Source organism: Notothenia coriiceps, unplaced genomic scaffold (assembly GCF_000735185.1).
Source record: "Notothenia coriiceps isolate Sejong01 unplaced genomic scaffold, NC01 NC01_scaffold00001278, whole genome shotgun sequence".
NCBI lineage: Eukaryota > Metazoa > Chordata > Actinopteri > Perciformes > Nototheniidae > Notothenia > Notothenia coriiceps.
Genome location: NW_011333979.1, coordinates 43,316 through 60,877, shown reverse-complemented (window position 1 = coordinate 60,877; position 17,562 = coordinate 43,316). Strand labels below are relative to the sequence as shown.

At 39.8% G+C, this 17,562-nt stretch overlaps 1 protein-coding gene across 2 annotated transcripts; it reads right to left on the bottom strand.

The window, feature by feature from the left end:
* Window positions 1-359: 359 nt before the first annotated feature.
* On the bottom strand, window positions 360-3,955 carry ankra2 (ankyrin repeat, family A (RFXANK-like), 2). Of its 2 annotated transcripts, none has more exons than XM_010787859.1 (9): window positions 3,844-3,955; window positions 3,261-3,587; window positions 2,529-2,687; window positions 2,385-2,450; window positions 1,906-2,003; window positions 1,680-1,805; window positions 1,525-1,591; window positions 1,284-1,364; window positions 360-1,132 (listed from the first exon to the last, which is right to left on the bottom strand). In XM_010787859.1, the coding sequence occupies exons 2-9, from the start codon at window positions 3,541-3,543 to the stop codon at window positions 1,077-1,079; spliced, it is 936 nt and encodes a 311-aa protein (XP_010786161.1). In that variant the 5' UTR covers window positions 3,544-3,587; window positions 3,844-3,955; the 3' UTR covers window positions 360-1,076. The 2 variants fall into 2 exon arrangements, with proteins under 2 accessions (XP_010786161.1, XP_010786169.1); XM_010787867.1 differs by having other exon boundaries at window positions 3,873-3,955.
* Window positions 3,956-17,562: the final 13,607 nt, after the last annotated feature.

Genomic DNA, 17,562 nt, shown 5'->3' with positions numbered 1-17,562 from the left:
CCTATAAACATAGCACTTTACACCTATATGCCGTGAGCTGATTATCGAGCCTTCATTGTAACAGTTGCGGGTACGTTGTGTATTTGCGTGGGGATTGTTGCAGTAGAAATTTCCACTGTAGCGCCCGGTACATAAATGGGAAACCCTACATGTTTGAGCACCCTCTATGGAGCGTCAAGCTACCCCACAGCACCCCCAAAAGAAATATCTGGCGCCGTCACTGAGCCGGACTTGTGTTGGGGGGGGGGCCCGACTTTTTTTTTTCTCCAAAGGGGGGGCCTCACAGAAAAAGTTGGGGAACCACTGCTTTAGACTCTAAATTCGATGTATATCAATACAGAATGATGGAGGACACTGAGGGCAGTACAACTTGTTTATTTTTGAACCATTTATGTCTGGTATAAAACTGGAGCTGCAACACAACATTATTGTGGGACGTTTTACCAAGGTGAGTTTTTTTTTAAATCACAACATAGCAGACAGTATCACATTATACAAAAACAAGAGACTTGCAGCAATACAATGACGTTTTCACATCAAAACACAATGTCTAAATTATTAAATAAATAAACTCAGGGCAACCAACTCAAACAGCTTGGCTGCATCATAAAAGCACAACAGTATGTTATAATGTATTTTTGATACACCAACTGTAGTCCTTCGAGGAGCAAAATTAACCTTTAGAAATGTGCTCACAATGAAGACAGTATGAACATGAGGCAATTCAACATGTAACATTAATTTCACTTTTCAAAACTGTTCCTTATTACGGTTAATAAGTTAGTTTAAAAAAACACTTCTTGGATGATGTCATATCTGATATTAAAAGACTCAAAACAAAACAATCATGCTTACTTAAAGCCAAATCAAACCTACACTGCACATTTGGCAGGGTAAAGGATACTAAAAATGGAGTGCAGTGCATGCTGGGTTGATGTGAATAACTCCACACAGCACAGACTTTCATGTCCACTGAATGCACAAAACATTCCTGTTAACGGACAGCCGGGCGTGCTCCATGATTGTCCAGAGCCCAGCGTCCTCCCTTCAGCATTTGTTTTCCTTACTGTCACCTTTCATTCTCTGATACCCATCAGTAACTTCAGTAAGTGGGCCTCCATCACCTGTTGAACTAAACAGAGAAACATAAAACAAAATGTATCGACGGAGCCGATTGTCATTTCAAGTGTATACTAAAAAGGTGACTTTATGAAGAAGCAGCATAGAAAAAACAATTTGACTTAGTGTTAAATCAGTCTGTCACGCTTTTGGGGTTAACATACCATTCCGGTGGCCCATAGCAACAGCCATGTCCATTGCATTGAATCCGGAATCCGACTCAATGGTAGGATCAGCACCGCTCTCTGTAAGACATAAAACATTCCAAAACTTTATTATCGAACAAGTGAGGCACAAACATAAAAAAGGATATGTTTGTCACGTATAGTCTATTAATGGAGCTGGATAAGTTACACCTATGATATTGATCATAGGTGTAACTTTCAGTAAACAGTGCGTACTCACCTAACAAGATTTCAACACAGCGCACATGGTTCCCGTGAACAGCGTACAGCAGAGGGGCTCCTCCATTCTGAAAGCCACAGAGGGGAAATCACAACAAGCCACAGGTAACAGCAACCCCCAGCGTTCATTTTCATAGTATAGCTTAGTATTCTTACCCAGTCATATTCATTGACATCAACCCCACAGTCAATGAGCATCTTCACGATATCAGTGTACCCCTTACTGCAGGCCAGGGACAGGGCACTCTCCCTGCCTTTGGCCAGGAGGTTGGGGTCAGCAGCCTACAGCGTAGAATACAGGCCAGTGAGTCAATAACATAGGAACAATAAAGCAAGCTGTATATGTCTGATATAATTCAATCATGTGAGTAGATTTCCGTACATTTTGGAGCAGAAACTCAACAACAGCGATCTGTCCATGTGCAGCGGCCCACATCAGGGGGGTAAAGCCTTCTTCATCTTGGTGATTGATCACAGTCTCTATTAAAATCAAACATAAAAAGAAAAGTGATTACATGAATATTTTCATAATCTAACCCACTATACCTTGGCAGCAGTGACTTAGAACAAAAAAATGTAAGATGAAGGCAATGCCAATTATGTCAAATATGTTCTGGTTCCTGCATCGTAAATATTAAAATGACCTACACTGTTTTTCTTATTATTTGATTATTAAATGTATATCTTTTGTTTTGGGATTGTTTGTCTGACACAAGATGTTAAAATATATTGCTCTGGGAGATTATAGTGGCATTTTTCCCACTATGTTCTGAATCACTTAAAAAGCCCTAAAGAAGATAAAAAATATGAGTATAGTTTAAGATCATTTCACCAGCATGACAACCCATATTGGCTGCTTACCTTGTTCAATCCTGCTGGCCAGAAACACCATCTCACCCTGGGCTGCAAGCTGATGAATGGACAAAGCTGGGAGGATTTTTTAAAATTCATTAACATGTTTGACTTAATTCATGTTAAATGTAGTAACACAACTGTACTACTTACAATGCACCAAAAGAGGTGTGGAAGAAACCTCATTGCCTCTGTGTTTGTTGGTGAGTGTGGTGGACTGTTTGATGGGGGAGAAATGCTTGGTGGTGGAGGGGGTGTACACATGGCGCACTTGTATACCCGGGGAAGGTGAGGTCTGGATGTTGCACTCGGCTGAAAGAGAGGAGAAACATTCTTTGGTTAGTTAAAGCCTTGGTGTAAAGTAACTAAGTACGTTTTGTAAAATTGTAAGATACTTGTACTTTACTTGAGTATTTCATTTTTTTTGTTACTTTGTACTTCTGCTCCACTACAATTCAGATCGTGTACTCCATTACATTTATTTAATACCTTTAGTTACTTTACAGATGAATGATGTGAAATATAACTCTTAAATCAGACTTTAGTTCCACCTGGAGTAAATCCACAAGCTGAATATGTAGAATACAAAGTCATTCAAACTAGCTGCACCTTTACCAGCTTTGAGAACACTTTAATGATCGATCATTATAAAACATATCATATCTATTATTCTGAAATGGGCCAATCTGCATAATGAGAACTTGACTTTAAGTAGATACAATACTTGTGTACTTTTACTTGAGAAGCATTAGGATTGCAGGACTTTTACTTGTAAGAGAATATGCTAACACTGGTGCTTCTACTTTTACTACAAGATCCGAGCACTTCTCCCACCTCTGCTCGTACATTAGGCTTTATCACAAGATTCATAAAATTGAGTCTTACCTTTGAATAAAACAGAAGCCACCTCCAGATCAGAGTTGACCTGGTCCTGGATGTTCTTGCTGTCCTCCTCGTTGAGCGACTTCACAAATCTTGAGCAGACATTCATGTCAAAGCGGTTGGGCAGGATGAACTTGATGCCCATGGCCACATTTTGGGGGCCTGTGTTAACTGGGCTTGGACCCACCGACTGCTCCGTCTTGATGTTGCTCAAATCCGGCATGACACAGATCCCCTCCATGTCCTCCGCTGTCCCCCCAGAGGCTGACATATTAACGTTGTCCATTCAGCGAGCTGTCACACTGAGATTATACTGTAGGCACTGCACGCCTGAAACCAGAAAATAATATATATTAGAAGACACAATTAGTTACCGTTCACATTACATTAAAACATATCCTTTTTTACCAGCAATTGCATGTACAAAACCTAATAACTGACTGTTAGCTATCAGTTAGCATGCTAGCTGTTGTTATCGTTGCTTTCAGTTAATAACTTTTAACGAGCTATGGCAAACAAATATGAACATGGACACACATAACGAAATTAAATAACGTTATTATTTTGTAATTCATAAATGTCTTACTCCACCAGGCATTGTTTTTATTTAAATACCCTTATGCAGCCATCCCTCTTTATTCGGTGTTTTGATATTATCACGCATGCGCAATTGGTCGTCCATTACCGTGTGCATCCACTATTGGCCTCCCTGTCTTTAGTTCCGTTGAGCTTTGTAGCCCTCAGATAGAAAGTAGGCTTTGGCTGAGAAAGAAGACACTTTTTTCAGATTCACCAAGGCCGCTTGTTTATCGTATCATGTGCTTTAACATTGGGAGCAAACTTTAAATAATGGTAGGGATTAGATAGACAAATAATCTCAAAATGGTCAAAACACTACACTAGGTTTAGTGTCTGATACTACACGAACGAAGGTAGAGTACACAAAACTACTTCTCTTTATTGTATATTCTTGTGTGTCACTTGAGTGTGAAGCTTTTTCTTCATTCACAGTGATCAGGAGCAAAAAAGTAGGTTGGTGGACAAACATTTGTATTAAGACAAATACTCTTTGAATAGTATGTGTATTATTTAGTTACTTTACCTTTTTGGCCATATAACTGCATTTTAACCTATGGAGGAAGATGATCAGGATGGTAAACATTTTAACAAAATACAATTTAAATTACTTATGATTTGTAAATGTCGACAAATATTGTGGGACCTGAAATCATTTAAATAGTTTGATTTAATTATTGAATTTCATCGTGTATGAGTCTTATCTAGCAGACCAATATGTAAAAAGTCCCATTTATCTTATAAATAAACTAGTGGCCTGAGATCCCTCATGGTCACCTTATTCTGGAGAAAGGGCTTATATAATAAATGTTCAACAAAGCAGAACCATTTGGAGCTTGTTCAAAATTACTTTAGATCAGTTTACCAAATGAATGATGGAGAATTACAAGTTCCTTCCAGAGGTTCTTTGCCCAAAGCCCTGAAATGTTAATCTGATTAAGAGGTTACAGCAAACATTTCCACATAATCTGTCAAATCCCCCATTGAAAGGCATAAACACAGGATTAGCCTTTTGTTTTTATTGTTCAGATCAGGAGGTCACCATGCTTCAGTCACTCTGTGTAAACTATATCCATCCACCATTCATTCAAATCGAACTTTCTTTCATTTGTATTTGTATGTGATTGTCTTGGGCCTACAAAACGGTGTATTGGTGATTAGGATTTGCAGTCTAAACAAGTTCAAGCCCCTGGAGTATTTGTCCTATTCATTGGTTCTAAATATAAAGTTTAATTATTGAGGATAGCTTGCGTGCGTGATGCTTTATATCAGCAATTTCCCCAAGTGAGGTTAATATTGTAAATGTTGTTAAAGTCAAGTGATCTTAGGACTACTATGTGAGGTTCACATTAACAAGTCACTTCTCTGTTTTTCCCTACTTTAAAAAAACCCTCAGAGAAAATAAAAACACAGAAATTGGGCAATTCTGTAAGAAGGAACAAAGACAAATTCAGAAACACATGCTTTGCATGTATGTGTTGCAAAATTAAAATCATTCACTCTCTAATTTGGGTCTGAATTGTTATGATTAGTGTGTTTGAGAGGTCAAACAGAGCTTTGGAGGCTCAGTTTGTTTGTTTGTTCAAGTAAAATGGCCAAACAGCAATCCCTAAGCTGTTATTCTTGGACTGTGTGTGGAATGTCTTTTTAGGGGGCTGATTGAAACCGTTTAATTGCAGTTTTCTTTGGATTACAGCACCAGGCACTGGGGAAAATAGATAAATGGTTGCCCTGCTGCCTCTTGTTATTACTGTTTACTTGATTGTCCTTTGAGTCTCCTAATGATGAGGGTCATCAAGGGCAATACAAAGCTGCAGTTGCAATGAGGACGTTGGTTTCAAGACCAAGATCACATGCAACTCTGATCTCAGTTGCTTTCTTATGACAGCATGAGATTAATTCCACTGTGTTCTGCTCCTGCCATCTACAGGACACCTGGATCACATGCACTGCAAACCAGATGAGCAGAACATACACCAGATCATGTTTCACATCTCTGAATATCAATTTGTGGTGCATATTGTATTTTATTTAAAGATGTACGGTCACATTAGTGACATTTAAGATTATGTATGTTATCAGGAAGACCTCCACATGATGGCAGTATTGTTACTTAATTCACATTTTGTTTGCTGATGTATTTTTGCCAACAGATGGCAGCCCAGTCACTTGCTGTGCTACAAGTATGAAGAGATGCGATCCAGTCCCAAATGGCCTATAATCCTCTCATCTCCCCAATTAAACAAGACAGCACTGTGCGGGGGGGAACAGTAAAATTATCTCACACTGCTGACTTTGCTTAAAGTAAGGCAGCACTGTTGTCAACTGTGACCTCATTTTACTCATTTAATCTGTTGCTCATTATAAATCAGTGGGATAAATCTGAGAGCAGGAAGGGTGGGAAAGTCTTCCCTGCTCTTCCTGTTGCTGTCATATATCTGTTTGTGATTACAATCCAAAAGAGACCTGCTCTGAGATTTCCATCCAACATAAGAGCGCAAGGAGTAGCCTAACTGTCATGCAAAGTGAACAGATATGAAACAGGGTATTCTTCTACTCTACTCTTTAAACTTTACTCAATTAAGCACTTTCAGTTGTGATGACACATATCTATCGTCTCAGATCTATATATTTTATAGGTTACAAAAATCCCAGAATAATTGGTGATGAATGTGATTAATGCTTCTCAATTTCCCTGCTTAGTACCACAGTCACATTTACATTTAAGTGATTCAATCAGTAAAAAGGTAGCCTATATGTAAATGCTAATGCTAACCACCACAAACACAAACTACTGGTCAAATCAGTCCAAGTAAGAAAGTATAGGCTTTACCTTGTATGAAATATAAATATACGAAATAACAACCTATTGTTAATTTTTCAATGCTTGAGTAAATATAGTTCACCCAGTACATTTCCACAACTGCAAAAAAAGTGACAGTATTTGTGTAGGATCCGATCCAGCATACAGTACAGAGGGCGACAAATGAACATAGGTGAAAGTGACGTCACTCAAGCTCATCTCTGATTAGAGGAAATTGAAATTACAACTGACCCGTGCACAGCATGATAAACATATCATAATAAAGTATTAAATGTCGCTTTAAACTCAGTCTATATAGTAGACATAGCATGTAAGGGGACACTAATAAACACATAACGCTTATAGGAACGTTTGTGCCCCCTGACAGACTTCAGTCCTGCAGCCCGGTGTGTGTGTGTGTGTGTGTGTGTGTGTGTGTGTGTGTGTGTGTGTGTGGGGGGGGAGGCGGGACCACAGGACAGCCTCACACAACTCTGCGACACCTGCAAACAAATTGCCAACAGACTGAAGAGAACGAAGGGACGGAGAAAGCTGGAGCAAACCGTAATGCGGAATAAGGGTGCGAAAGGTGCTTATTAAGCAAATAACCAAACAGAAAAACAACTTGTATAAAAAGTTGCGCGATTTGAGTTCTCTACGGATCGCACCGAGGGCTGAGAAGAGACGACAGCAGGTAATGATTCATCTTCAGCTGACAAAATCTGCGTAAAAATAGTTTTACATCAACAACTGCGCTTTGATATTATGATGGTTTTTAAATTTTGCACAAGTTGACTTCGGCTATAAACTATCAAATGTTGGTGCGTTCATAGGTAAACCGTAAAAACAACGTGGTGAGTTCAATGCCTCACTGTTACTGACTCTTTGTCCATGTTGTGGTCTTGCAGTCTGTTTTATTATTGCTTTTATGCATTTACTGACTGTATTTGACGGTGTGCTGGAGTTTCACTCCCCGGTGAAAGCAGTAGAGTCATTGTTCCTGAAGGATATGTTAGAGTGCTGACCATGTGTGGGCTATTTATCTAAATCCTGTTTTCACTTCTTTCAGGGATAGTCGACCTGTCCATGCAGTGGCTTAGCATTTAGGTTATTTACAAAAAAAGTTTCTGTTTTTCATTGTTTACCTTATTTCCATTTGTTTTAATATATGCCAAAATGTGGTCTGAAAAAAAGTTTCAACATCTTTATTACTCAGTGAGGCCACATACCAAATGTAGGCTACCACATTAAAGTTTAGTAGCATACCTAAAGGCTGAAAGTAGAAAAGTTCACCTATTAATACAGCCGATTGCAGCTTGTCATGTGAGAGGAATTGGATTATTCAATCATGCATCCCCTGAAAAAAACGTTACGGGACAACAGGATCAGCTGGCTCACGTCTGAAAATATTTGCATCACATATAAAGATGTCCAAATTAGTTTCCCAAATGCGTTGTGACAGTGTTCGTTCTCTTGTTATATGTAATCTCTTTTCTCACGCTCTGTCCTGGTGGAGTGTGGCCACCAGCCAGGTCAGGTTTCTTGTTCAGCACATTGAACATGTCAGAGGCAGAAGACGGCCTCAGGACAATGACCGACACAAATTCTGCGCAGACGAGAAAAACTGGATATCAGGATTGGAGATTCTTTATCTCTGTGTGTTCCTCCTGTTCTTTGGCTACCTGATCACATGGTTATTTTTTTACTAATAGATGATTCAGAGTGTGTTATTGAGCTCAAGAACATTAAATCAAGATGGATCTTGATCCTTTTTCTATGTGTTGAATCAGCTTATGTCTTTAAACCTTGCAAACACTAGCATACCAGAATATTCACGTATGTTGATTTTATAGGGGGCAACCTGCCAACCTAGGACAATGTGTATTCTATAATATGAAACGTAAACCCTCTCTAGTTCCAAGTTACAATCATTTAGCCCCATTGATATGAGCAGGATTAAAAGCAGGAGATAGACGCCCAGGCCTGTGGCATTCACTTCAATTGATACGATACAATATCAGAGGGATAGTGATATTATTGTTAGTTACACCCTAAGGACACCAGTTAGTTTAAAGTGACTTTGCTTGTTGTTAACCCCGTAGATACTGTTCTTGATTTTTGTCTTCTGTGTCACTATAGTTTTTTTTTAATGAAGTAACCTTCAGTTCAAACGAGGTTCAGAGGATTTTAGGTTATTGTACTTTAGACACATTAAAGTGTATACACCAATTGTCAAAATGAAAAGTGTCATAAGGGGTTGTATTGAGAATATTGGGAAAAGTGTTCAAATAGGTGCTTGATTGTTTTCAATGTTTTGACATTATCTCTGCCTATCTCTGAAAAAGGTAACACCATGGTGGAACATCGTTTTCATCTAGCATTGCTAGCATAACAGTTGCTTTGACTGAAAAATCTAAGAAAAAGTGATGACTACAGATTCTGATGACCACTGAGCTGCAGAATTAAAACAGTTTTGGCTTGTCTGAGCGGCACCAGCTCATGCTAATGAGTGTCTAGACACTGTGCAGCCTGCAGAGCTGACACCACTGTGCAGCTTTGAAGTCATGCACTATTCAAGCTGAGAGTGAAGTCACAGCGGGTCTGGTGTGTGCTGACCATACACTTACTTTTTTTTCCTCCACTGCTGCATCCTGCATGAGTGTGACGCTGTTGTTATTGTAGCTTCTCCCGTACAGGTTAACCCAATCACCTAAAGGCTTTAAAGGGGCCCTATTCTGTCCTAGTTCAGTGATTATCTGGCTATAATCACAAAGTTCACGACAGTCTGCCCCTTTCTGAAACGCCTACATTGTAATTTTTTTCTGTAACATCAAAATATGAACCTTAAAATGAGCATAATATGTTCTCTTTAAGAAGAGGATCATATATAAAAGTGTACACATTGTTCACCAGAAAATGCCCTCAGGTTAATTGACTGTTTTATAAACATAAGTGCTCACTTGGTTTGACTCACTTTCTGCAGCACACATTTTTCCTTTCCCTGAATGAATACCAAACAATTTCAATAAAATAAATGTCATGATTTATTAACTTTGTATGGTTCGTTTTTTCTTATCCTGATGTTGCAGTAACATGACTGTTTCCTCCCTAGGCTTCTGGTGGATGGAGTTAAAATGGACGTGAACAGAAGAGAGGTGCCTCTATATGTAAGTGCTCATATATTTTGCTCCATTCTGTAAGTGTCTGATGTGTTGGTGGTCTATTTGGATATTTTTAGGGTGTGGTTGAGTGAGTACATGAACTCTGAATAGCAGACTGCCATATTTAGACCCCACTCTGTGTTTTCCCACCAGAATTAGAGCACTATAGTTTTTTCCTCCCGCCTCTCTCTCTCAGTCCTGACTCCCCCTCTGTGCTGGGGTTGACTAGCAGCCTTGTGTCGCAGATGAAACTTAAGCCAGGAGGGTTTCAGTCCCCGGGGAAGCCAGGCCTTACACAGCCTGGTCACCGAATGACAAGGCCCTCTACGCTTCGTAGTGAACAAGGGAAAGAATATCCCCTATTTGTAGTGGGTTTTCCTGGAAGGAGTGCACCGACCAGTGTGTTAATTGAATAAATACACATGTTCCATTTGAAAACACTGGTCAGGGTGCACAGTATGCAGGTGTGTTTGGATTATTGTTTGACATAATAGAACTCTGTTTCTTTGTGGTACTTTCATTTCTTCCATCTGTCTTTCTATTACTCGTCAATCCTCAATTTCTCTCACTCTCTTGCCCTTATTCTCCTGTGTGTGTGTGTGGAAGTCTGGGTGGGCCATTCACTGAAGCGTTGCCAGATTTTTGGTAAGCAGAGTGTCTGCTTGTTTTGCTGTGTCACCAGTTTTAGAGGATTAAGTGGTTGGGGGGGGGGGGCTGCCCNAGAGTGTCTGCTTGTTTTGCTGTGTCACCAGTTTTAGAGGATTAAGTGGTTGGGGGGGGGGGGCTCGCTCCAAAACCTTTGCCTTCCCTCGCTCATAGAGGCTGATTGAGGTCCGGTCTAAAAACCCAGGCATGTGAATCATTAAGGGCTCTACCACTCTCGCATACACCTCTCCATTAGGAGGAAGTGGCGTCTCCACCCTCTAAGGTCACAGCTCAACAGCACAAACTCACTGCTGAATGAGATCCAGATTTCAATGCCAGGCTTTGTGCAGGTGAGCCAATCCACACTGCTGTTCTATAAAAGCTGTTATTGTAACACCCTTAGTGAAGTGTTATAGTGCACCATACATACAACATAGTGTCAGGCCCATAGCAGGTACTGTTCCCCCAGATCAATGGATAAATGGCTGCATTGAGTTGCAGGCAGGAAGTGGGAGTTCCTGTCTTGGACGAAGTTTTATTGAGCTCCAGTGCAGTGATTTTGTGCGTCCATGTGCTTATGTGTGAGTAAAATGAATCCCCCTGCAAGAAGACTCATGTTACTGAAATGTGAGAAGTTCACATCAGATGTAAGAGAGAAATATCCCCAAAAACTAATTCATCTAGCCAACAGCTCTATGACATTGTCAGACTGTTAGTGGGTCCATCATTTCTGCTTCAGACTGAAATACTTCAATAACTATCGAAGGGATTACATTGGAATTTTGTACAGGCAATTATGGTCCCCAGAGGATGTTTCCTACTGATTTTAGTAATAGCCTGACTTTTCCTTCAGTGCCACCACAAGGTATAGGCCACATTTCCTGAACAACTATTGGAGGGATTTACATTTTGTTCAAACCTTCATGGTCTCTCAACTTTGTTTTTTTGGCAGGTAAATTGTTTTGCACAGAAGTTTATAAGAAAAAATCTTTAATTTATCTGTCGATTAGCCAACTTTGCACTGCCAAATAAATGGCATTCCCTAAGCCAGGGGTTCCCCGATTTGGGGTCGCAAGATGATTACAAAATAAAAATGGAAAATAAAAATAAATTAATATTTTTTTTAATCAATTAAAACATTTTTTAAATTAAAAATAACGTGTGCATAGAAATTTTTCAGGGGCGGACTAGCCATCTGTATAATTTCCCCGCAGCGAGGCTCCCCCCGTTGACAATCCACTAGCGCAGTGTTTCTCAAACTTTTTCATACCAAGGACACTTAACCAATACAAAAACACTCACGGACCACCTAACTCCACAAATATCCAAAAACAATAGGCCTGCTTACCACTCCAACAGTACAAAACAGCATAATAAACAGCTTAACCTTCTCTACTGTATATCGCCCCGTTCACACAATAAATTAACAATATAAATACAACTACAGATTATATAAGCATTTAGTTCAAATGCGATTTAAAATGCTCTCAGGTTTTACACGTTTTATGAAATGTAGACTACATTTATTACGGAGTTTATGTCCGAGCCAACAGGCTCACAGATCGTTGGCTACTGAGAGATATGCAAAATATACCGCATGTAGTAAGGTTCGAGGTTCTTTATTTGTCAAACGAACATAGCTACAGTGTAGTTATGTCGATGAAAATCTTGTGTCACAGGCTTCTCCAACAGTGCAACTCAAAACAGAGATAAACAGAAAAATATAGTGCAAGTAAATATTAAATACAAGAAGAAAATTGTTTAAAAAAGTGAAATAGTGCAATAAGAGTCTATATGCAAGTCATTGAAATATGATATATTAGGTGAATAGATAAATCATTTTTAAGTAGCAGCCAGATGAATATTGTGGACGTTGTTTCAACAGTTCAGGTGTTTAACAGTCTTATTGCCTGCAGGATGAAACTATCCCTGACTCTGTTGGATTTAGTAGGCCTACGACACAAACTCTGCTATGGATTTTCAAAACAAAATACAGTAAAACTATGGTCGCAGGCCCAAGTTTAACTCTCTGAGGCCTGCATGGTCTGCCTACAAAACAAAAATAAAAAAACGTTTATGCAGCCCCAACAACAGCCTCTGATCATCAACAGACTTCATGCAATGCTTCATCGGATACATATATTAGATAATAATCTCTGTCAATCTCTCGTTGACAGGGGGTCGCCAGTCTCTGGCGCTGTTATTTTGGGGGTGGCGGTCTGAAAAGTTTGGGAACCCCTGCCCTGAGCTGTATTGTTAAATGCTAATTAGTGAATTTTAGCATGCTAACACACTAAACATAGATTATTACCATGTAAGACATTGCACCTGTTAAACATAAACACCTTGGCACTGTTAACAGCAGCATGCTAGCATGTAGACGTTAGCATTTTTCTCAAATTACTTCTATTTCCAATACAGTCTTTTAAATCTTGCTTATTTCACAGCAGCTGTTATCTCAACACAGCACAACTGCATATTCACAAAATGGAGACAGATTAGCCCTATCCTTCTTTTGCCATATTTATTCAATTGCCCGTATGATCCGATAGTGACAGTAATCTCACAGTGCTCTTTGAACGAGGGGGTATCTCTGTGTCATGGTTTATGATTTTGTTCGCCTTTAAGTGCTGAGGTGGTTGTGTTTGCCATGCTTTTCACATGTCAAACAAACAAAACCTCACCCTGCCTTTTAGACGTTTGAGAAGCCAGTCAATCATAATAGAAGAAAAATACTTGAACAAATAGACGTGCTCTCAGTTTTCTCTAATATTGCAGACCTGAAATAGACGTAATAATGATTAATGTCAGTAACAGCTTGCACAAACTCCAGGCACTTCTTAGTCATTTTACTGAGTCTGTTCTTGGCAGCCCTATTCTTAGAAATGTTTGCGGCACCACGCCAGCTTTACTGACAGATCTTTCTGATGTGAAGTTTAGTTATTAGTATCTCATTTTCACAGCACATTAAATCTGAGGCATGTGTCCCAGCTGAGTATGAGAACAGGCCTGCAGTACAGTTAAAGCTGTCACCCTCAAGGCTCCAATCAGCTTCCAGTCCATTGAGTTTCTTTAAGCTTAGATGTACGTACTTAATGTGTCACTTCGGCACTGTGTGACGTAGAAATACTTAAAATATTTTCCCTTTGAATTATTCTTAGAATTCGAAAAGTCATTACCTGAGATGTCAGCTGGTTGGAACAAAGACTAACTGTTCAAATAAATAATAAGATATAGTGACTGTGTGGGGATTTCAACACATTTCATTGACGCAACGTAATTTGTGTCCGTTTCTAAACTGAAATACTATACTGTTAAAATGGCCAATAATTAAAACAAAAAAACAACGTCTGTCCGCGCGTCAGGCTGTTTTCTCACTCAGGTCAGCCTGTTATTGGAGCTGTTTTTGTTGTTGCAGTGTTGTTGCTCCCCTGACGTCACCTGCGTGTTACACTCAGGAGATCACAGCAAAGAGCTCCAAAGCTGATGACTGCTGGTTTCCTGGAGACGACAGGCAGCAGATCCCACGTTGTTTTCCCCCACTGAAAGGACAATAACATGGGGATTATAAACACTGGTGGATTTCTAGTGAAAACAAATATTAATATGCACCAGGTATTATGTCATATTATGGTAATCTTGCATATTCTTACTAAAGCATACACGTCCAGACAATAAATACTGAGTATGACAGATTAAACCGTAAAAGACAAATAATGTATACAAAATAACACTCAATTAACATATATTTATTGAATTACCACCAGACAAAGTGATTTTTGTCGATAACATAAATAATTATGTTATGGAAGCATTATCTGTGTGCAGTCTATTTCTCTTTTTCTCCATACATTAAAGCTAGCTGACACAGCACCCCCGCTTTTTCAGATTGGTATCAAGCTCCTATTGCATATGCGATAGACCTCCTCATGTTCCATAGTTTGCACGTTACATCTGACCTGAGAACTGCCCATATGAAAGGCATGAGGTGAAACTACAAGTTGTTGAATATTTCATTGTTACTGGATCAGCTCATGATAAAGCCCCACAGCAAAGGGCATATCACATCGTTTTTATTATCACCAGCCCTCCTCCTTCCCTTTTCCCCAAGGCACAGGAGATGAAGTTAGGATCAAGCAAACTCTGTCTGATCAGAATGTACCTGTGTGGACAATATCGTCTGAGGCTGCTGCAGATGGTTGGGACAATAAAGCTGAAACTTCAGCCTCATTGTAGGGGTGGAAACAAAAACAAAAGATATACAAAAAGAAACGTACACATGTTTCTGTGTTTTTCAACGCATTTAAATCTACTAATTGGAAGACAATTTTCCAAAACATAAAGCAGCGGACATAGACAATTGATAAATCTCCTGTAATATTTTACAATTTTACTTGTAATTGGTACAGGACACACATGTGATGGTTATTTAATAAATGTAATGAAATTCAATTTGAGCCTTGCGTCTTGCTAGCCTTGTAAGAAATCAAAAAGGTTGCACAAACCATAGGCCGACATCTTATCTTTTAGTTTGCTGGAATAATTATCAGCGATATCCTTAACAGTGTAAAGTGGTTGCTAAGTGGTGGTAGTGCTACTAACCACTAAGTGCACGCAGCAAGTTGAGAAACTGGAGGCTGAGTCAGACCTCTTTTATCAGTCTAAACTAACAGCCTGCCAACACAGGAGGTCAGTTTCAGTTCTACCTCTGAATCACCACCGACCAGACTCCAGAAGAAACTCTGGAAAGCTCCCAGATTTTTGGGTTAAGGCAAATAAAAAGGAGAGTGACTTAAGTTTGAAAGGCCCAAACTAAAACGTTGACTTTTGATATTATTGTTTGGTTAGTCAGGGTGAAGGAAGATGGTCTCTATGAGGTTGTGCAGAGAAATCTTTCCCCTGTACAGTAATGGTGTTAACAAAAGTCATTTTGAAAATTAGGCCTGTATCTGTGTCCTTTAGCAGGCAGCTACTATCAGGTTTCAGTACAATTACCTGCAAAAATATTCACAATCCCATCAGTACTCATCTATATTTTATTTTGTGCTAATTAGCAAATGATAGCTTATTGTCAGACCAAACATAGTAAACATTATTCCTGCTATAAATTTGCATTCACGCTAGCCCTCAGCATGTTAGCGTCCTGACGTTAGCTTTAAGCATGGCTGTGCCCAACAGCCTCAGTCACAACCACTCAAGACTCTTCATGTTTCAAAATATAATGATGATTATATTTAATCCACCCACACTCAAAGCTGTAATTATCAGCTGTTTATGCTTCAGTCCCTTTTATTTAGCTGTCCTCACTCTGAAATGTTACAAGAATTAAGAGTCAGTTGTGCATTACGAAGCAACAAATGCTGTTGGCTTGAGAACAACATATTCCTGGTTGATGTAGGCCCTGTTAAATACATTTAAGCATAATGAATACCTTAGCCTAAAGTATTAAGAATAAGGACAAATGAAGGACGCCCCAATAAATCAATAGATTAAACCCTAAACTGAGCACAAGAAAAACAGATGATAAGGATATTGCACAAGCATTGAACTCCAAGTATGTGATCCCTCTTGAACTTCAACGATACCCTCTTGAAAAGGTCGGCTCTGGAGGGAAAAATAACACTGGGTAGTGAAGTGAATATTGCGTTTTTCCTGTTTGGTAATCTTATTGACATTCACTTTGCTCTGTCAGTGACTAAGAGGCACTTCATATCAGTGAATAATGTGGGTGATGGAGAGAACACTAAGAGAGGAAATTCAGTTGGTCTGTGTTGATCTTCCCCTCTAAAATCTTTTTCGAGGAAATGACTTGTGGGTGTTTTGGGAGTGATGCTGGTCAAAGCAGAGTTCAGATGAGCTCAGTAAAAATAACAAGGTCACTGATGTTACAGAAGTCATGAACCTCATTTTACGGATGCCTTTCACTCCTATTGTGGGAAAATGACTTGTGTCTCCCTTTCTTCCTTTTTTGTTGGCTGCCCCATATTTGCTCCTTCAATGTTGTGTCAGAGGTTGATAAGAAAATACATTTTTCCTCTAGAGAGAGCAGTTTATGAAAGGCCTTTTACACTATAGGGACCCTATTACACTCAATTTGTGCTTTTACTGTGACATGCCTGAAACGAGAGCCCAGTCTGCTCTGATTGGTCAGCTGGCCAGTTCTATTGTGATTGGTAAACTGCTTAGAAATGTCCCACCCCTTAGCCTATTTCCTATAATGTGTTGGAGCGCTAGCCAATAGAAGCACGAGTGTTACATAGTGATGTCACTATGTTCAGGAAGTAAACAAAGGAGTCCAATGGAGGTGTTTCACGCAGGGGGGGGGGTGTGTTGGAGAGAGAACTCCCCCTGGAGACCACTTTGGTATTAAAGCCTTTGCAGACCATTTACATGCACAAAAACCATTATAACTACTACAAGAAAGGAAAAAACCCCAAAAGCATAATAGGGCCCCTTTTAAGTTGTAAAAGCAATTTAAATAGTTGGATTTTCTTTTTATCATTGCAGGGACAAGTGGAGGCCCATGTAAGGTTACAGGCGAACGCTCCTGAAAATGCAGAGTTTTACATTGTTGTGCAAGGCTCTGATCTCACACATGTGACTGCAGCAAAAAGAGGAGATGATGGGCAGAGCCTTTGCTACACAGTTCCCGGTATGTCCTTCAATCAAACATTTAGTTTTCACTTTTTGGCCTTGTCATTATCTACCCCCTTATCATGATTCTCTCTATCTTCCACAGGCCATGCCCTTGTGGAGGTTGCCTCTGTGACACCCTACTTTTACACAGAGGACCAAGTTAATCCATGTGAAGGTGAAGCTTCTCTTGGATACATCAGGGATGTTGCCCAGCAGGCTGCAGAGTACCTGAGTGCAAACAGGGAGCAGCTCGGCCCTCACAGCTACCTAGAGGTCCTGAAGAGGTTTTCCACGCAGGCAGCTGACGAGGAGCCCTTCGCTCTGGGGTCAGACAGCGATGAGGAGGATATGCGACTCGGGCAAAGTTCAGCTGATGAAGCTGGTCTCAGGCAGCTGGACGAGAAGATCACACAGGCTCTGGCCAACATGGATTACCCTCAGCAGTGGAAAAACACTGACAGTGAGCAGAGAGAAGGTAATGAAA